The 17,601-nt window shown below is 42.5% G+C and overlaps 1 protein-coding gene across 1 annotated transcript in view; it reads left to right on the top strand.

Moving 5' to 3' along the window:
• The window catches only part of hydin (HYDIN axonemal central pair apparatus protein), a 541,323-nt gene that overhangs the window by 70,162 nt on the left and 453,560 nt on the right, over positions 1 to 17,601 (top strand). Inside the window, exon 7 of the mRNA XM_052028752.1 lies at positions 11,802 to 11,926. Coding sequence (XP_051884712.1) covers positions 11,802 to 11,926 — 125 coding nt within the window. The remainder of the gene's footprint in view (positions 1 to 11,801; positions 11,927 to 17,601) is intronic.

Here is a 17,601-nt window from a genome sequence, read left to right on the forward strand (position 1 = left end):
GCTTTCCTCGTGTTCACTCTCTGGAAGACTGATCTTACGTCCTCCACTGTGATCACAGGTTCAGCTGCGTTGGTGGCTGTTAGGGTGGATGATGACAATCCACTTCCCTTCTGTTCAAAACGCGCATAGAATGTGTTAAGTTCATCAGGAAGGGATGCGCTGTTATTAATTATGCAGCCTGACTTTGTCTTGTAGCCTGTTATGGTATGTAAGCCCTGCCATAACTGGCGGCTGGTCAGGGACTCTATTTTGAGTCGGTATTGCCTCTTGGCATCCCTGATAGCTTTACGAAGGTCATACGTCACTTTCTTGTACAGATCAGGATCACCAGATTTGTGTGCAGCAGTCCTCTCCTTCAGTAGGGAGTGGATCTCCTGGTTCATCCATAGTTTCCTGTTTGGGAACACCCGTATTGTCTTCTTTGGTACACAGTCCTCCACACACTCGCTGATAAAGTCTGTGATGGTGGTGACATACTCATCAAGGCTGGTAGCTGAGTCTTTGAACATGGACCAGTCCACTATCTCAAAGCAGTCACGTAGGAGCTCATCTGCTTCCTCAGACCAGCACTGCATGACTCTCCGTACCGGATTCTCCCGTTCCAGTTTCTGTTTGTATGCAGGGAGAAGGAGCACAGCCTGGTGGTCTGATTTCCCAAAGTGAGGACGAGGGGTGGCTCGAAAGGCGTCTTTGATGGTTGTATAGCAGTGGTCAAGGGTGTTGGCGCCCCTGGTGGAGCAGGAAATGTGCTGATAGTATTTCGGTAACACACTCTTAAGGTAAATTGATAATATTGCTATGGCAGTCATGAAGGACGTAGCTGCCACACCAGGCCTATGACAGGTGCTGCAAGAAACAACGTGAGCTGAAAGACCTGTTTGGCCTCTGTCGTAGATTCATCTGTCCATGACAGACTGTTTTGATAAAAGTGATAATTTATAATGGAGGGGAAAGTCCTGTCTAACATGCAGGATTTGTCCATTGCATTGAACAATACTTCTCTTAGCCGGTCCTTTGAGATAGAGAATGAATTGCTTCTGCTCTTGTAGCTTCTGAGGTGACTGATGAGGCCACGAATGGGAAGGAGGTGACTGATGGGATGGGTGGATAGTTTATTAAGTGGTGCACTGTTTATGCTGGGTTTCCATGTGCTGCCAATGCATGCGCTAAAAATTCCCACTGACATCCCAAATTCTCTGCCTGCACCTCAGGCCAGAGACTCCCAAAAGTCAGTGGGATTGTTGACTTTCTCAAGGAGGCTTTGAAACATCCTTGGTGATTTTCCTCTGTCCACTTGATGGTCTCTTCCCATGACAGAGCTGCAAATAGTGTGTTTCAGGAGGTGTGTGTTATGTATGCAGACAACGTGGCCTTCCTACTGAGTGTAACTAGGGCCTTGATGCTCAGATTGTTGGCCTGGGAGGATGCTGACATTGGATTGCTTATTTCAAAGATAAGCTTTGGCCTTAATGCTCTTTTCAATATTTATAAATGACAAACACCGTTAAGGGCAGCAGCATTTTAAAATGTTCAAGAAATGGAAATTTGAGCAAAGTAATGGATGGTGATGAGGATAATTATTATTTAAGAGGATGTGGACAGGATGGTGTAATGGACAGAGAATTTAATGCAGATAAGTAGTCTGGAGGGGTAACATGGAAATATTGTAAAATAACTTGAAGACAGTGAAAATGGTGCACAGATTTTAAAAGGTGGCAGGGTAAATGTTGAAAAATGCTGAGTGATTACAATATGCTTCTGATCCAATCAATGTTTACAAAAACTTTTAATTACACAACTAGTAATAAGCAAATGCTATTCCCAGCAAAGGCAAATATACAAGTTTTCAAGATCCCTTGACACCCCTCAACACACTGTGGCTCGAGCTGCACTCATTTACTTCATTCAGGAAACAAACTTCTTAAAAGAAAACCAAACAGTGCTCTCACATCCCTTCTGCTGTTCCAAAGCTCTAGTAACAGCAAATGTAGACCTACCTTCTCAGTTTTGACCCTTGACACCACATCCAACTGCATTCACCCTACCTATACCCTTCAAGATTTTGTACACCTTTATAAGGTCACCCCTCATTCTCCCATGTTGTAAGCGATAAAGGCAACCTCTCCCTATAACTCAGGCCCTCGAGTGCTGGCAGCAGCCTCTTAAATCTTCTCTGCACTATTTTCAGTTCAATGATGTCTTTCCTATAACAGAGCAACCAAAACTATGCACAGTACTCAAAGTGTGGGCTCATGAACATCTTGTACAACTGTCCAAAGAAGTTCAAGCTCTCAATGGCAAAATCTCCTTTCATACATATGATTAAACAACTTCCTGTCATGTGACAAGTCTTTGTCATCACATTACAAATCACTGTAGCAAACAAGCTTTAATTAAGCTGTTAAACACATTGTTAAAAACCACTGGTGTAGTAGTGGTTAATGTTAATGCCAGGTATCACAAAGTGTTGATAAACTAAGTGGAGTATGTAATTATTCTGAACTGATTACCAAGTTTTGCTGAATTTTACATCATATTACGTTCCACCCCTTGGTATCTACATCATACTACAGTAAATTAATAAATTGGTTGAAGATGCACATGGTTTGCATGGGGTTATAGATAGTAAAATAGGATAGCATATGAAGGTTAAGATTTGCATCTGTGTGAGGAAAGGAATGGTTGATATCTTGGGTTGAAACCCTGCATCAGGACTGAGAGGGGAGATGGCCAGTGTAAAGAGGAGAAGGTGAATAGTGAGACAGGAACTTGAGGTGATTGGTGGACTGAGGAGAGGGTGAAAGATGGCATGCTGGTTGCACTAGGTGGGGAAGTGGAGTTGGGAGACAGTGGCAGGTAAACGATATATGGAGGCAGACAAAGAGAAAGTAAATGAGAGGCAGATGGAGCGAGGGGGGAGGGTGAAGGTTGGAGACAGCTGCTGGAGGGAGACAAGCAGGAACACAACTACCACCAGTGGTGCACTCTAAGTAAAGGAGGTATAAGAATGGGAACCATTAGGGGAGAGGTGAATGGCAGATGGAACCAGAGCTAGATAGGGGAGTGGGGTTGGGGTGGGTGGGTGGGGGAACTGTGTGTGTAGAGGGTGGATGGAACCAGGAGGCGGACGGACGAAGGTGGGTGAAGGGGGACTCGAGGGGTTGTGGGAAAGGGAACAGAATTGGGAGGACTGGAGGAAGACTGGAAGGAAAGGGGGTTCGTAAAAAGGGGGGAAAATCCCGCTGGAAGGGAGGCTTACCTAAGACTGGAAAACTCAATGTTCATGCCATTGTGTTGTAGACTATTCAGGCAGAATGAGGCACTGTTCCTTTAGTTTGCATTGGGCCTCACCGTGGAGTAGAAAAGGCGGAGGATGGACAGGTTAGTGTGGGAATGGGAAGGGGAATTGAAATGGTCTGTAACTGGGTGCTCAGGATGGCCATTGCAGACCGAGCGTAGTGGCTCTGCTGAACGGTCACCCAGTCTGTGCTTGGGCTTGCCAATGAACAGGAGGCCACACCGGGAGCACCAAATGCAGTGGACGAGGTGGGAGGGGGTACGTGTGAATCTCTGCCTCACCTGGAAGGGCTGTTTAGGTCCCTGGATGGTGGCGAGGGAGGAGGTAGAAGGACAAGTGTTATACTTAGGAATTGGATTTCACCATTTGTGGTCTCCTAAAACATTTGTTGTATATAGAACAAGAGCCAAATCAGGTACACCGGCCCACCAGAACTGTGAAATTGACTGCAACTATTATAGACCTAAAAAGTTGAGTGCTTTAAATCATGAGCTGCACAAATTCCAGTGGGATTACTCACAATTTATCAGTGTAGAGAGATACAGCACGGAAACTGGTTCTTAACTCACTGAGTCCGTGCCAACCATCAACCACCCGTTTACACCAATACAACACTAATTCCATTTTTATTCTCCTCACATTTCTATCAACTACCCCAGATTCTACCACTTGTTACTAAGGGCAATTTACAGTGGTCAATTCACCTAACAACCCGCCACCTTTGGGATGTGGGAGGAAACCCATCGGTCACAAGGAGATCGCGCAAACTCCACACAGACAGCACTGGGGGTCAGGAATGAACCCCAGTGGAGTTCACTGGAGCTGTGATGCAGCAACCCCACTAGCTGCACCACTGTAGTGCTGAAACCATTTTTCTGTGCAGCAGTCCAAGCTGGTCATCAGCCATTAAAGGCAAACTTCCTCTGGCAGGCAAACAGCAACAAAACACATTATAGCCTCGGAGGAGAATGAGAGATGCTGTTGAGTGTTCTTTATAGAGCACCTAAAACTTTGATGTGCTCACGAGTGAGATACATGCCAGGAGGAAGAACCCATGTACATTGAAGTAATGCTTGAAACAGTATTGTGACATCACCAGGAACATCAAGGTGACCTACATAACACTAAAGATACTACCACGCATCATACACCTCTGACACTTACCATGGGCAGGGAAATCACTGACATGCCTATTAAATGAGTGCCTTAGTGGCTAAATTCTCCAACACTCATTCTTAGCTAGTTTGGGCACATTTGAGTACTTTGGAAGGTGTGTGTTTATACAGTGAATTTTGGAACTGTCGTCTGAAGTCCTGTCGTGAACTATGGGGCTTTGTTTAAGCCCTGGATCGACAGGATGGTGGTTCCAAGGGTAGCTGTCGTTGGAGGTCAGGAGGTGTGCTCTTCCCTGGGAGTCTTGAGCGTAACCGTCCTACACGTATGTTCTATGTTTCGTCTATGTTTCGAAAAGCGTGCATTATGGAAATTAAATTTCTAGATTGTGGAAATCACAAACAAAAACAGAAATTGTTGGAAACACTCAGTAGGTCAGGCAGCATCTGGACAGAGAAATAGACAATATTTCAGGTTGAAGACCCTTCATCAGAATTCTGTTTTCCTTTCTGCAGATACAGCCTGACCTGCTGAATGTGTTCAGCAATTTCTGACTTATTTAACCATTCCATATGCCATTTTAACTATCTTATTGAGCTGTCCTCCTTAGCTGGGGAAAGACAACAACTCTATCGCAGAATCAGATGACAGCTGCTCTGGTATCCCAGACAGAAGCCACAGGCTAATACTGATCCAGCCAGAGATCTATTCTGTGCCACATGGGTGTAGCCTGTAGCTCTTCAGGAATAGTGATATCTGATGTAAACCCACTAACTCCCACAGCTGCCTCGCCTATACCTCCTCCTACCCTGTCTCTATAAGGATGACCTCCAACCTGGTAGTGCCACAAACTCAAACTGCCCACTTCTATCTTTTTCTTTTTCAATCTTTTTATTAATTTTCAAATTAGTACAAAATATATATATAACATTAGTAATTATACACATGGTGCAAAGAGATCAGGAGAGCAATCATAACAGTTAATATATATAATCACAAGGAGTAAAAAAAAGTAATCTAGACCTCCTGCTCTCTTACTAAGTGAACGAATACAGAAGGAAAGATTGAAAAAAATGAAATTTAATTATATGAAAGAAGAACCCCCAAATCAAAAAAAATATTGATAATAGACCAAAAAAAACCCCAAAAACTTCAAAAAAAAACCGGACTGATATTTCTTAAATTAAAAAGAAAAAAAACATTACTATGTCGTCAACTCCGCTCCTAAGGGTTATTGAAAGGGATCTGAAAAAGGTCAGTTTATATCATATGGAAGTATTGAATAAATGGACTCCAAACTTCCTCAAATTTAAGCGAAGGATCAACAGTGCCACTCCTAATTTTTTCTAAGTTTAAACATGCTATCGTTTGAGAAAACCATTGAAAAGTGGTGGGAGGTATTGGATCCTTCCATTTGAACAGAATGGATCGCTTGGCCATTAATGTGACAAAGGCGATCATAGGACGAGCAGAAGCAGATAAATGGCGAGATTCCATCATTGGTAACCCAAAAATTGCAGTAATAAGATGAGGTTGTAAATCAATGTTCAATACAGATGAAATAATGTTAAAAATGTCTTTCCAATATTTTTCCAAAAGGGGACAGGACCAAAACATATGTGTCAGGGAAGCCACCTTCGAATTACATCTGTCACATATATGATGATAAAAACGGGCTAACTTGTCCTTGGACGTATGGGTCCTGTGAACCACCTTAAACTGTATCAAAGAATGTCTAGCACACATTGAAGATGTATTAACTAATTGAAGAATTTTCTTCCATGTCTCTGTAGGTAAAAGTATCTGGAGTTCTCTTTCCCATTTATTCTTAATTTTATCAAGTTCCTCTGAACGTATTTTCATAATCCGATCATAAATTATTGCTTCTGATAAGGATTAAAACCTAAAATTTTTTCCGTAATTTCAATTTTATCTGGTGTCGGAAAAGAAGGTAAAGTAACTTTTAAAAAATTTCTAATCTGTAAATATCGAAAAAAATGTGATCTAGACAGTTATCAATGAATAAATCACAGAAACATGTTATTCCCTTCATTCTCCATAAGGAAAAAACTGAGTCAATTCTAGATGGTTGAAAGAAAAAATTAGATTGAATAGGACTTGATAACTTAAATTTATTCAATCCAAAAAATTTAGGAAATTGAAACCATATCCGTATTGTATGTTCAACTATTAGATTAGTCATTTGTTTACTCAATTTAGTAAGTGCAAAAGGGAATGAAGCTCCTAAAATAGAAACTAATGAAAATCCTTGCACTGATTCACACTCAAGGTGTACCCAACAGGGACAATGAATTGCTTCTAAATCTTGTGCCCAGAAAATTAAGTATCTAATATTAATTGCCCAATAGTAAGATCTAAAATTAGGCAAAACCATACCACCATCCTTTTTTAATTTTTGTAAATATTTCTTACTTAACCTTGTGTTTTTATTCTGCCATGTATATGAAAGAATTTTGGATTCAATGGTGTTGAAAAAGGATTTTGAAATAAAAATTGGAATCGCCTGAAATAGATACAAGAATTTTGGTAAAATATTCATCTTAACTGCATTAATTGGGCCAATCAATGCTAAAGAGAATGGGGACCATTTAGTAAATAATTGTTTAACGTAATTAATTAAAGGTAAAAAGTTCACTTTAAATAAGTCCTTGTGTTTCTTGGTAATTTTAACACCTAGGTATGTAATCAGTCACTAATCTAAATGGTAATTGCCTATAAATTGGGACTTGCATGTTTAATGGGAAAAGTTCACTCTTATTAAGATTTAATCTATAACCAGAGAAAACACTAAACTGAGCAAGTAGTGATAATACTGCAGGGATTTCTATCTTTTACCCAGACCCATAAACAGGACTGTCCTGGTAGACCCATTGTTTCTGCCTGCTCTTGCCTCACCAAACTTGTCTCCTCATACCTCGACTCCTCTTGTCCAATCCCCTCCCACCTACATCTGGGATACCTCTCATGCCCTCCACCACTTTGACAACTTCCACTTCCCTGGCCCCAAATGCCTCACCTTCACCATGGGTGTCCAGTCCAAATACACCTCCAGCCCCCACCCCCCACCCCCACCAGGAAGGTCTTAGGGTACTCCGCTTCTTTCTGGAACAAAGATTCAACCAGTTCCCCTCCACTAACACTCTCATCCATCTGGCAGAAGGTGTTCTTACCCTCAATAACTTCTCTTTTGATTCGTTCCACTTTCTACAAATCAAAGGTGTAGCCATGGGCCCTGGTTACGCCTGTCTTTTCATTGACTACATGGAACAGTGCTTGTTCCAAACCTTCTCTGGCACCCCTCCCCAACTCTTTCTGCACTATATTGACAACAGCATTGATGCTGCCTCCTGCTGTATAGGGAACATGGCTTCCCCTCTGCTGTGGTTGATGGAATCCTCCCTCTCATTTCCTCCATTTCCCCGATGTCTGCTCTCACCACACCTCCCCCTAGACAGTAAATAAATAGAGTTCCCTTGGTCCTCACCTTTCACCCACTCGTCTCTGCATCCAGCAGATCATCCTTCTCCATTTCCACCAGCTGCAACAGGATCCCACCTCCAGTCACACCCTTTCATCTCCCCCACTTTCTGCTTTCTGCAGGGTCCACTCTCTCTGTGACTCTCTTGTCTGTTCATCCTTCCCCACCTATCCTTCACTATCCCTGGTGCTTTCTCCTGCAACCTTAGGAGGTGCAATACTTGTCCCTACACAAGCCCTTCGGCCCAATCATCTGTGCCAACCAAGTTGCCTAACTGAGCTACCTATTTGCCTGTGTTTGGCCCATATCCCTCTAAACCTTTCTATCCATATAACTGTCCAAGTACCTTTTAACTTTCAGAATTGTACCCACCTCTACCACTCCTCTTGCAGCTCATTCCATATACCCACCACCCTCTGTGTGGAAAAACTTGCCCCTCAGGTCCCCTTTAAATCTTTCCCCTCTCACTTTAAACTGATGTTTCAGACTCCCCTACCCTGGGGAAAAAGACTGACCATTCACTTTATCCATGCCGCTCCTGGTTTCATAAACCTCTATAAGGTCATTCCTTAGCCTCGTACACTCCAGGGAAAAAAGTTCCAGCCTATCGAGTCCCTCCTGATAATCTAAGCCCTCCAGTCCTGGTACCATCCTCGTAAATCTTTTATGCACCCTCTCCAGGTTAATGACATCATGTTCACCTTTACCATTCTCTCCCCCACGCGACTCCTCCACACCCCACCCCCCGCCCTCCCATTTCATAGATTTGTTACATAGAACAAAACAGCACAGGAACCACAATGTTGTGCTGAACTAATTAAAGTAGTAATTAAATGCCTCACTAAACTATCCTTTCTGCCTACACAAGTCCATATCCCTCCATTCTCTTCATGTTCGTGTGCCTATTTAAGAATCTTTTAAATGCCTCTATCATATTTGCCTCCACCACCGCCCCTGGCAGCACATTCCAGGCACCCACCACTCTCTGTGTAAAAAAAAATCTTGCCCCACACATCCCCTTTGAACTCTTCTCCCCTCTCCTTAAGTGCATTCCCTCTAGTATTAGACATTTCAACCCTTGGAAAAAGATACCAGCTGTCTACTCTATCTATGCCCCTCATAATCTTATCAACTTCTATCAGGTCTCCCCTCAGCCTCCACCACTCCAGAGAAAACAACCCAAGTTTGTCCAACCTTATTTCCTCAACACTCCCAATCCTGAGGCAGGGTCTTGACCTGAAGCGTCAACCATCCATTTGCCTTCACAGAGTTCACATTCGCTGAGTTCCTGTAGCAGTTTGTTTGTTGCTCCAGATTCCAGCATCTGCAGTCTCTTGTGTCTCTATTTGATCCAGTTTCTAGCTTCAAATCTTTTATGTTTATTGTAAACAGTATTCACAGGACACCACTATTGCAGGACTGAAACTTAATTGAACTATTTTATGATTTGTAGTATACATTATTCTACCTGACCTTTTTCAGACTTCCCAACTAGAATAATTGATATTTTACATATGACATCTTATTGAAGGCAATTTATGCTCCTTGTTCATTACCTTTGCCTCTTTCTGTTAGATCTTCAAATAGTTTAGTGTGAAAAAAATAATGCTCTTAGAAATACCTGGTTGCTATTTTTTTGTCTTCTTCATCTCCCATATTTTTGTATTCGTTATTTAGCAAAGACTAGAATTGTTCTTACCATTGACATTAAGCCTGTTTGTACTTCCTTGGATTGATTAACCAGGTATCATCCAAGAAAAGCTCCAGAGGGAGAATGAGGAGCCTTGCTGTCCAGGGTTATTTCCCATGGTTAGGAGCCTGTGTATAAAATTTTAAAGTGAAATGATTAAGGGGAAGACCCCAAATGTGTAAAACATTTGTCAGATCTGGAATCTAAAATCCTGAAGATTCTGGGTTCATATAGCAACCACTGAGCCACCGGCTGATTTGGCTGTTGTCTGCCATTCATTCAAGGAATGTTGCAGAAAAGCTATAACTTACATTTATATTACACATCTAAACAATAAAATGTTGTAAGGTGCTTCATGGGGGAATTATCAGACTAAGTTTAACGTTGAACCAGGTAAGGAATTAAAGGCAGAAAGAGAAGCAGAGAAGTTTAGAGAGGGAACTTGAAAACGAAGGATTACAGCAAGTGGTGTAGGAGAGATGTTTGGAAGGCACTTAATAGTAACACTGCATCAGTAATCCAGGACACAGACATTGTCCTTGTATGTTGATTCCAATTTAGAAATCTACATCTGAGCTACTGTGATGCAAAAATAAGACACTAGTTGATGAGTTGCAGAACAAAATTGATTTATTTTCCCGCCTTGCGTGGGCCTTTTAAGAGGAGCGGTTCCCGCCCTCCAAAAACGGAAATGACGTATGCGCTACGTCATCAAACTTTTCCCCCGCGCGGGTTCTCCCCGTCGCTCGGGGAAGACAAAGGCCCAGCGCCATCTTGGGCCTCGCTGCTCCGACAACGTGTGACCCGACCGCCAAGCCGGTTCGCTTGCTCGGATGGTGAGTCGCTACACTACCTTCAAAACGCTTGCAGATATTTTGAAATCTCTTTTCATTGGAGTTCATTCAAGTTAAACTAATATCTAATGACACAGCTTTCATCATGTGTATGATGAATATATGACCTTGTTTATAAAATAGTTTAAATTTATACCTTTTCTTGTGACTTGCATCTGACTGCTTTTATCATTTTAGTGTGAAGGTATTAGAGTAACATTGCTCACCTTTTACCACAAAGCCACCTTACTGTATTGACCCCATAACCCTTGATTCGCATTAAATCTATTGACCTCTGTCTTGAATATATAGTGACTGGACCATCATATTCCTCTTGGATGGAGGATGTCAAAGATTTACCACCCTCTGGGTGATTACATTTCTTCTCATACCTATCTTGAGTCGTTGAGCCTTATTTTGAGAATATGGCATGTGGTTCTTGGCACCCTAGCTGGGAGAAACATCATCCCTGAATTACCCATAAGAATTTTTTATATTTCAGTAAGATCACTTCTCATTCCTCTCAACTCGCATCGCAAGAGAAGGTAGAATTTTAAGCCCATACTGCTTACTGTCTCCTTGTAGGAAAAGCTCCCATTCCAGGAATCAGTCTAAGAAATCTTTGTTGCACTTTCTTCTGGCAACTGTATCCTTCCCTAGGTAGAAAGATCAGACCTGTGGATAATATACCAGGTGCAATCTCACCAGGACCTTACATAATTTCAGTAAGATGCCTTTACTCTGGCACTCAAATTCTTTTGCAATAAGACTAACAGATCATTTGCTTTCCTAATTGTTTGCTGTAGCTGTAAGTTAATCGTCAGCGATTAGTCTGCAAGGAAACTCTGGTCCCTTAACACCTTTCAATCTCTGCTTTTCTACGTTTTCTACAAAAGTATATGACCTCATCTATTCCAACTACACATCCTTAGTGATTTACTTAGACTGTCTACATCCCCTTGAAGCCTCCCTGTTCTTCATCAGACACAAACACAAGGACATGCTGTTTTATTTTATTGGATGCACAAAATTGAGACTTTGATGAAACATGGAACCTGGGTTTTCTTTTGGGATACTGTAGAGCTGTTGAGTGAAAGCTGTTTTGGAGGCTCACAGTTATAACATTCATGATTACCAGGGAAATGCCAACTAGTTGGCAATGTTTTATACTAAATGGGAGAATTTGAATTCTTAATAAAAGAAACAGTTATCGTGACATAGGATGTATAAATTAATGTGACATTGCAAAGGAGGCGCGGTCTTTGCGCCTGTTAAACAAAAATAGAGCGAGCAATTGAGCATCTATTCACCTGTTAAATCTTTGTGCCTTACATTGTTTGTTAATCCTTACTTCCTTGTTGTTTGCAGGCCATTCCATGTGGTACCCATCCACGGAAACCTGGATGCTGGGGGTAACATGCAAGTGACGATAGAATTTATCCCACAGCGTATTGGGGATCACAGCGAGGATCTGATGGTACATTTGGATACAGGTTAGATCACTGTCTAATTCAGACCAGATATCTTGCAATTTCTAACACTTAATATTTTAGTTGTGTTTAGTTCATGGCACATTTAGTAGATCACTTTTATTGAGTCATACCTTCCGTAAGCCACTGTGACTGGAAGCATAAGCTGGATCTTTTATATCAACAAGGCCAACCAAAAGCAAAGAAAAGGCAGCAAATTACGTGAAGATACAGAAGAAAAATGATATTGGGGGATATGTTTCCATCTGCTCCCAGTGGTTATTTTGACAATGGAATCTCAATTGATTTTTTAATGTTTGAAGTATCTGGGACATATTAACTAAATTGGCAGAATGGCCAATAAACAATGTAAAGGTTGCATGCTGTATTAGGATTTGCTTTTCTTCAGTAAGGTGCAGTTTCTCCTCTCCTGCTGACAGTGATCTTTTGGCAGCATTTGGACTAAGCAGCAGCAATGAAGTGATCCTAAGATCAGACAAACCGACTTCTTCTCTGTCTGTGATCTGGTGGATCATTTGTCTTTATACTCCTGCTCCTAGAGATGTATGCACTTGGTTTGAATTCTGAAGTAATTTCCAGATTTGTTGGCTGAGAGGCTGCCACTTCCTTGGTAGATCTCTTCAGAATTAATTTCTAGCAAAACTCCTGTGAATCAACACAATTCAAATGCTCAAGTTCAAACAGAAAAGGCTGCAAATACTCAGCAGACCAGAAAGAATCCATTTAAAGGGAAATGGAATTAATGTTTCAGGTCAATAATTTTTCATCAGAGATTTTCAAATGTTGAAGCTGCAAAATGATGTTGAGCAGGTGCTATTTTGAAGCAAATCTGAAGGGAACGAGTATGTGCCTTTTGAAATCATCTTGTTGGTTAACTTGAAATTTTGCTTGTTAAAAAATCCATTTTATTATTGCCATCCATAAGAAAACTGTTAGTATTTTTAGAACTGTACTTTAAATATGCAGTAGAAGTGCGCATATCTCTAAGTGCAGACTCGTGTCTACTTTAGATTTAATGGTGTTGTGTGGGTTGATGCTTTGGCAGTGATAAGAAATGGGATTTGTGAATTGGGGGATTGTCATTTGAACTTATAAATTTGGTGAACTCTCAGAATCATGGAAGAAATTGCAGTTTAACCATTTAATCAGCAAATTTTTTTTGTATGAAATTTCGTCTTGCAGCAAGAAACTTTTTTATTCTAATGTTTTCTTACAAAGAAGATTGGTCTTTTTCACATTGTTCAAGGTTATGTTATGTAGACCTATGGAAAATGTAAACCTTAAAAGAACATTTCCCTTTTATTCCACACGGAAATCTTGTCTTTTACAACTTAAAATTGGTAACCAATGACGTACTTTCAAAGTTAGTCAGTGTTGTAATGTAAGTAACATAGGAGCTACTGTAAAACTCTGTTAATCAGGCATGGTTGGGACTTTGGTGGTGCAAGACAAGCAGATTTTTTTGAACTACTGGATATTATTCCTATTAATACTCCATACTTTTAATTCACTTTTATTAACATGACACACAGTAGATCAATACATTTTCCAGCGAGCCTAGTGCACGGAAAGGGAGCGCGGAAATGGGGACCCTGGTGTGTGGAAAGTGAATGTGGGAACCTGAGCCATAGAACCATAGAACCATACAGCACAAAACAGGCCCTTCGGCCCACCATGTTGTGCCGTCCATCAAACCACCCTCACACTACCTAACACCTTCCTCCCGCATATCCCTCCATCTCACATTCCTCCATATGCCTATCCAACAAGCTCTTGAACCTATCTAATGTATCTGCCTCCACCACCACCCCAGGCAGTGCATTCCATGCACCAACCACTCTCTGGGTGAAAAACCTCCCCCTGACATCTCCCTTGAACCTCCCACCCGTAACCTTAAAGCCATGCCCTCTCGTCTTGAGCATTGGTGCCCTGGGAAGGAGGCGCTGACTGTCTACTGTATCTATTCCTCTCAATATTTTATATACCTCTATCATGTCTCCTCTCATCCTCCTCCTTTCCAGTGAATAAAGCCCTAGCACCTTAAGCCTCTCCTCATATTCAATACGCTCTAACCCAGGCAGCATCCTGGTAAATCTCCTCCACATCCTTCCTATAATGAGGCGACCAGAACTGAACACAGTACTCTTAAGTGTGGCCTAACTAGAGTTTTGTAAAGCTGCATCATCACCTTGAGGCTCTTAAACTCAATCCCGCGATTTATGAAAGCCAACATCCCATTGGCCTTCTTAACTGCTCTTTCCACCTGTGAGGCAACTTTCAATGAACTGTGAATATGAACCCCCAGATCCCTCTGCTCCTCCACACTGCCAAGTACCTTGCCATTTACCCTGTACTCTGCCCTGGAGTTTGTCCTTCCAAAGTGTACCACCTCACACTTCTCTGGATTGAACTCCATCTGCCACTTGTCAGCCCAGCTCTGCATCCTATCAATATCCCTCTGTAAGCTCTGACAGCCCTCCACACTATCCACAACACCGCCGATCTTAGTGTCGTCCGCAAACTTACTAACCCAGCCCTCCACCCCCTCATCTAAGTCATCTATAAATATCACAAAAAGTAGAGGTCCCAGAACCGATCCCTGCGGGACACCACTAGTCACTGCCCTCCAGTCCGAGGGCACTCCTTCCACCACAACCCTCTGCTTTCTACATGCAAACCAATTCCTAATCCACACAGCCAAGCTTCCCTGGATCCCTTGGCCTCTGACCTTCTGAAGAAGCCTACCATGAGGAACCTTACCAAACGCCTTACTAAAATCCATGTAAACCATATCCACCGCACTGCCCTCGTCAATCTTCCTAGTCACCTCCTCAAAGAACTCTATCAGGCTTGTGAGGCAAGATCTTCCCTTCACAAAGCCATGCTGGCTGTCCCTAATCAGTCCATGATTCTCAAGGTGTTCATAAGTCCTATCCCTTAGAATCCTTTCTAACAGCTTACCCACCACAGATGTGAGACTCACCGGTCTATAATTCCCTGGCCTATCCCTATTACCTTTTTTGAACAAGGGGACAACATTCGCAACCCTCCAATCCTCTGGCACCATCCCCGTGGACAACGAGGACTCAAGGATCCTTACCAGCGGTTCAACAATCTCCTCCCTAGCCTCTCGAAGCAGCCTGGGGAAAATACTGTCAGGCCCCGGAGATTTATCTGTCTTGATATTATTTAACAACTTCAACACATCCTCTCTCTTGATGTCTACAACCTCGAGAACATTACCCCTACCAGCACTCCCTTCCGCGTCATCAAGACCCATCTCCCTGGTGAATACCGAAGAGAAGTACTCATTGAGAACTTCTCCCACTTCCGCCGCCTCCAGGCAAATTCTCCCACCTTTGTCCTTAATCGGACCTACCTTTACTCTAGCCATCCTCCTACCCTTCACGTACTTGAAAAAGGCCTTGGGATTTTCCTTAACCCTACTAGCCAACGTCTTTTCATGTCCCCTTCTAGCTCTCCTCAGCCCTTTCTTAAGTTCCTTCCTCGCTACCCTATATTCCTCACGGGCCCTGTCTGAACCTTGCTGCTTATACCTCATGTACGCTACCTTCTTCTCCCTAACAAGTCATTCCACCTCTCTCGTCACCCACGGTTCCTTCACCCTGCCATTCCTTCTCTGCCTCACCGGGACATATTTATCCCCAACATCCTGCATAAGATCCCTGAACATCGACCACATCTCCATGGTACATTTCCCTTCAAAAAGGACATCCCAATTTACACTCCCAAGTTCTCTCCTTATAGCCTCATAGTTCGCCTTTCCCCAATTAAAAATCCTCTTGTCCTCTCTGCACCTGTCCCCGTCCATGACAATTTTAAAAGTTATGGAGCAATGGTCACTGGGGCATAGAAAGGGAACATGGGAGGGAGGAGGCCTGGTGCCTGGGAATGGAGCCTAGTGCCTGGGAAGGGAGCCTAGTGCCTGGAAAGGAAATGTGGGAAGGGAGCCCGGTGCTTGGGCAGGGAGCCTAGGAACCAGGGCCGCAGTGCGTGGAAAGAGAGCATAGGAGTTAGCACCTGGGAAGCCAAATCATCAGGACTTCTGAATAGTCAGCTAGCGGGTTATCAGGGTTGTAGTCTAAATGGCAAGATCCCATAAACAGATATGATAGAAATGAACATATTCAGACTTGTTGATATTATTGTGGCACGTCAGAAGATATCGCATGATGTTTTTGGATTGCTGCTGTGGGAAACCATCTGAGTGACAGGCCATTGATTTAATTTCCACTGTGCAAGCACCATCATAGGCTGAGAAAAAGGCATCAGTGGCATTACAGCTTATATTGTATACCTAAATCCCCATTTTCAGGTCAGATATCATTAAATGTTTGCACATTTGAATGCATCAAACTTTTCCCACCTTCACAATTTTCTATTGAAGGACATTTCTCCAGAACAATTTGCTTTATGAAGGGAAATCATTTTTGACTAATCTGCTGGACTCCTTTGAGGATGTGATTAGTAGAACAGCCAGTGGATGTGTTGTATTCGGATTCCAGAAAGCCTTCGTTAAGGTCCCTCACTGGAGGTTAGTTAACAAGGTTAGAGCACAAGGAATTGGGGGTAACACACTGACGTGTATTGGGAATTAGTTACTTGATAGAAAGCAATGAATAATAAACTTTTCTCAGGTTGGCAGGCCCTGACTAGTGGGGTAAAGCTGGGATCAGTGCTTGGGTCCACCTACTCATGATCTATGTCAACAGTTTGGTTGAGGTGAGGAAATGTCATCTTTCTAAGTTTGCTGAAGATGTTAAACTGGATGGAATTATGAGTACAGAGGAGGACGTAAAGAGGCTTCAGGGGGAAATGGATAGGCTGAGTGAGTGAGCAATAACATGGCAGGCACAATATAGTGTGGTCATCCACTCCAGTGCACGTGACAGAAAAGCAGGGTATTTGTTAACAGTGAGAAATTAGGCGGTGTTGATATTCCAAGGGACCTTGAGGAGTTTGTATACAAGTCACTGAAGGCCAGGATGCAAATTCAGCAAGTGATCAAGAGGGCAAATGGTATGGTAGTTTGAAGTTTGATTACAGGAGCAAGGAAGACTTCTTACAGTTAGATAAGGCCGTGGTGACTATGCACACAGAGTATTGTGTACAGTGTTTGTCTCCTTACCCAAGAAGGGGTGTACTTGCTGTAGAAAGAATTCAGCAAAGATGGAGGCAGCAGATGCACAAGAGTTTACTGCTAGAGTAACCTTGACAGCCATCGCCAATCAGTCCTTTCCCTGATGATTGAATTGTTTCTGCAGCAAGTGGAAGGTTTCAGTCAGGATTTCATTATGTACTGATACCTCACGTAATGTTCTTTGCTAAGATTCAGGTAGAAAAGTTTCTTTCTGTTACAGTTTTCAGAACAGTTTTTATTGAAGACTCCCCCTCTAATCCATCTCCCAGTCGTGTTGCACTGTAGGAAGAATGCCTATTAATGTACTGAACCTAAAAGGAAATGATTTATGCAAAAATAAAAAATGAAAAATGCTGGGAAGACTCGGGGGGTCAGATAATGTCATTGCAGAGGGAATTGAAAAGCAAAAAAACTGCAGATGCTGGAATTTTGAAACAACAACAGGAAATGCTGGAAGCACTCGCCAGGTTAGGCAGTGTTTTGGTGCTTGTACCTTGAAGTCAGGCAAAGTGCCCTT

The sequence above is a fragment of the Pristis pectinata genome, chromosome 13, assembly GCF_009764475.1.
Source record: "Pristis pectinata isolate sPriPec2 chromosome 13, sPriPec2.1.pri, whole genome shotgun sequence".
Lineage (NCBI taxonomy): Eukaryota > Metazoa > Chordata > Chondrichthyes > Rhinopristiformes > Pristidae > Pristis > Pristis pectinata.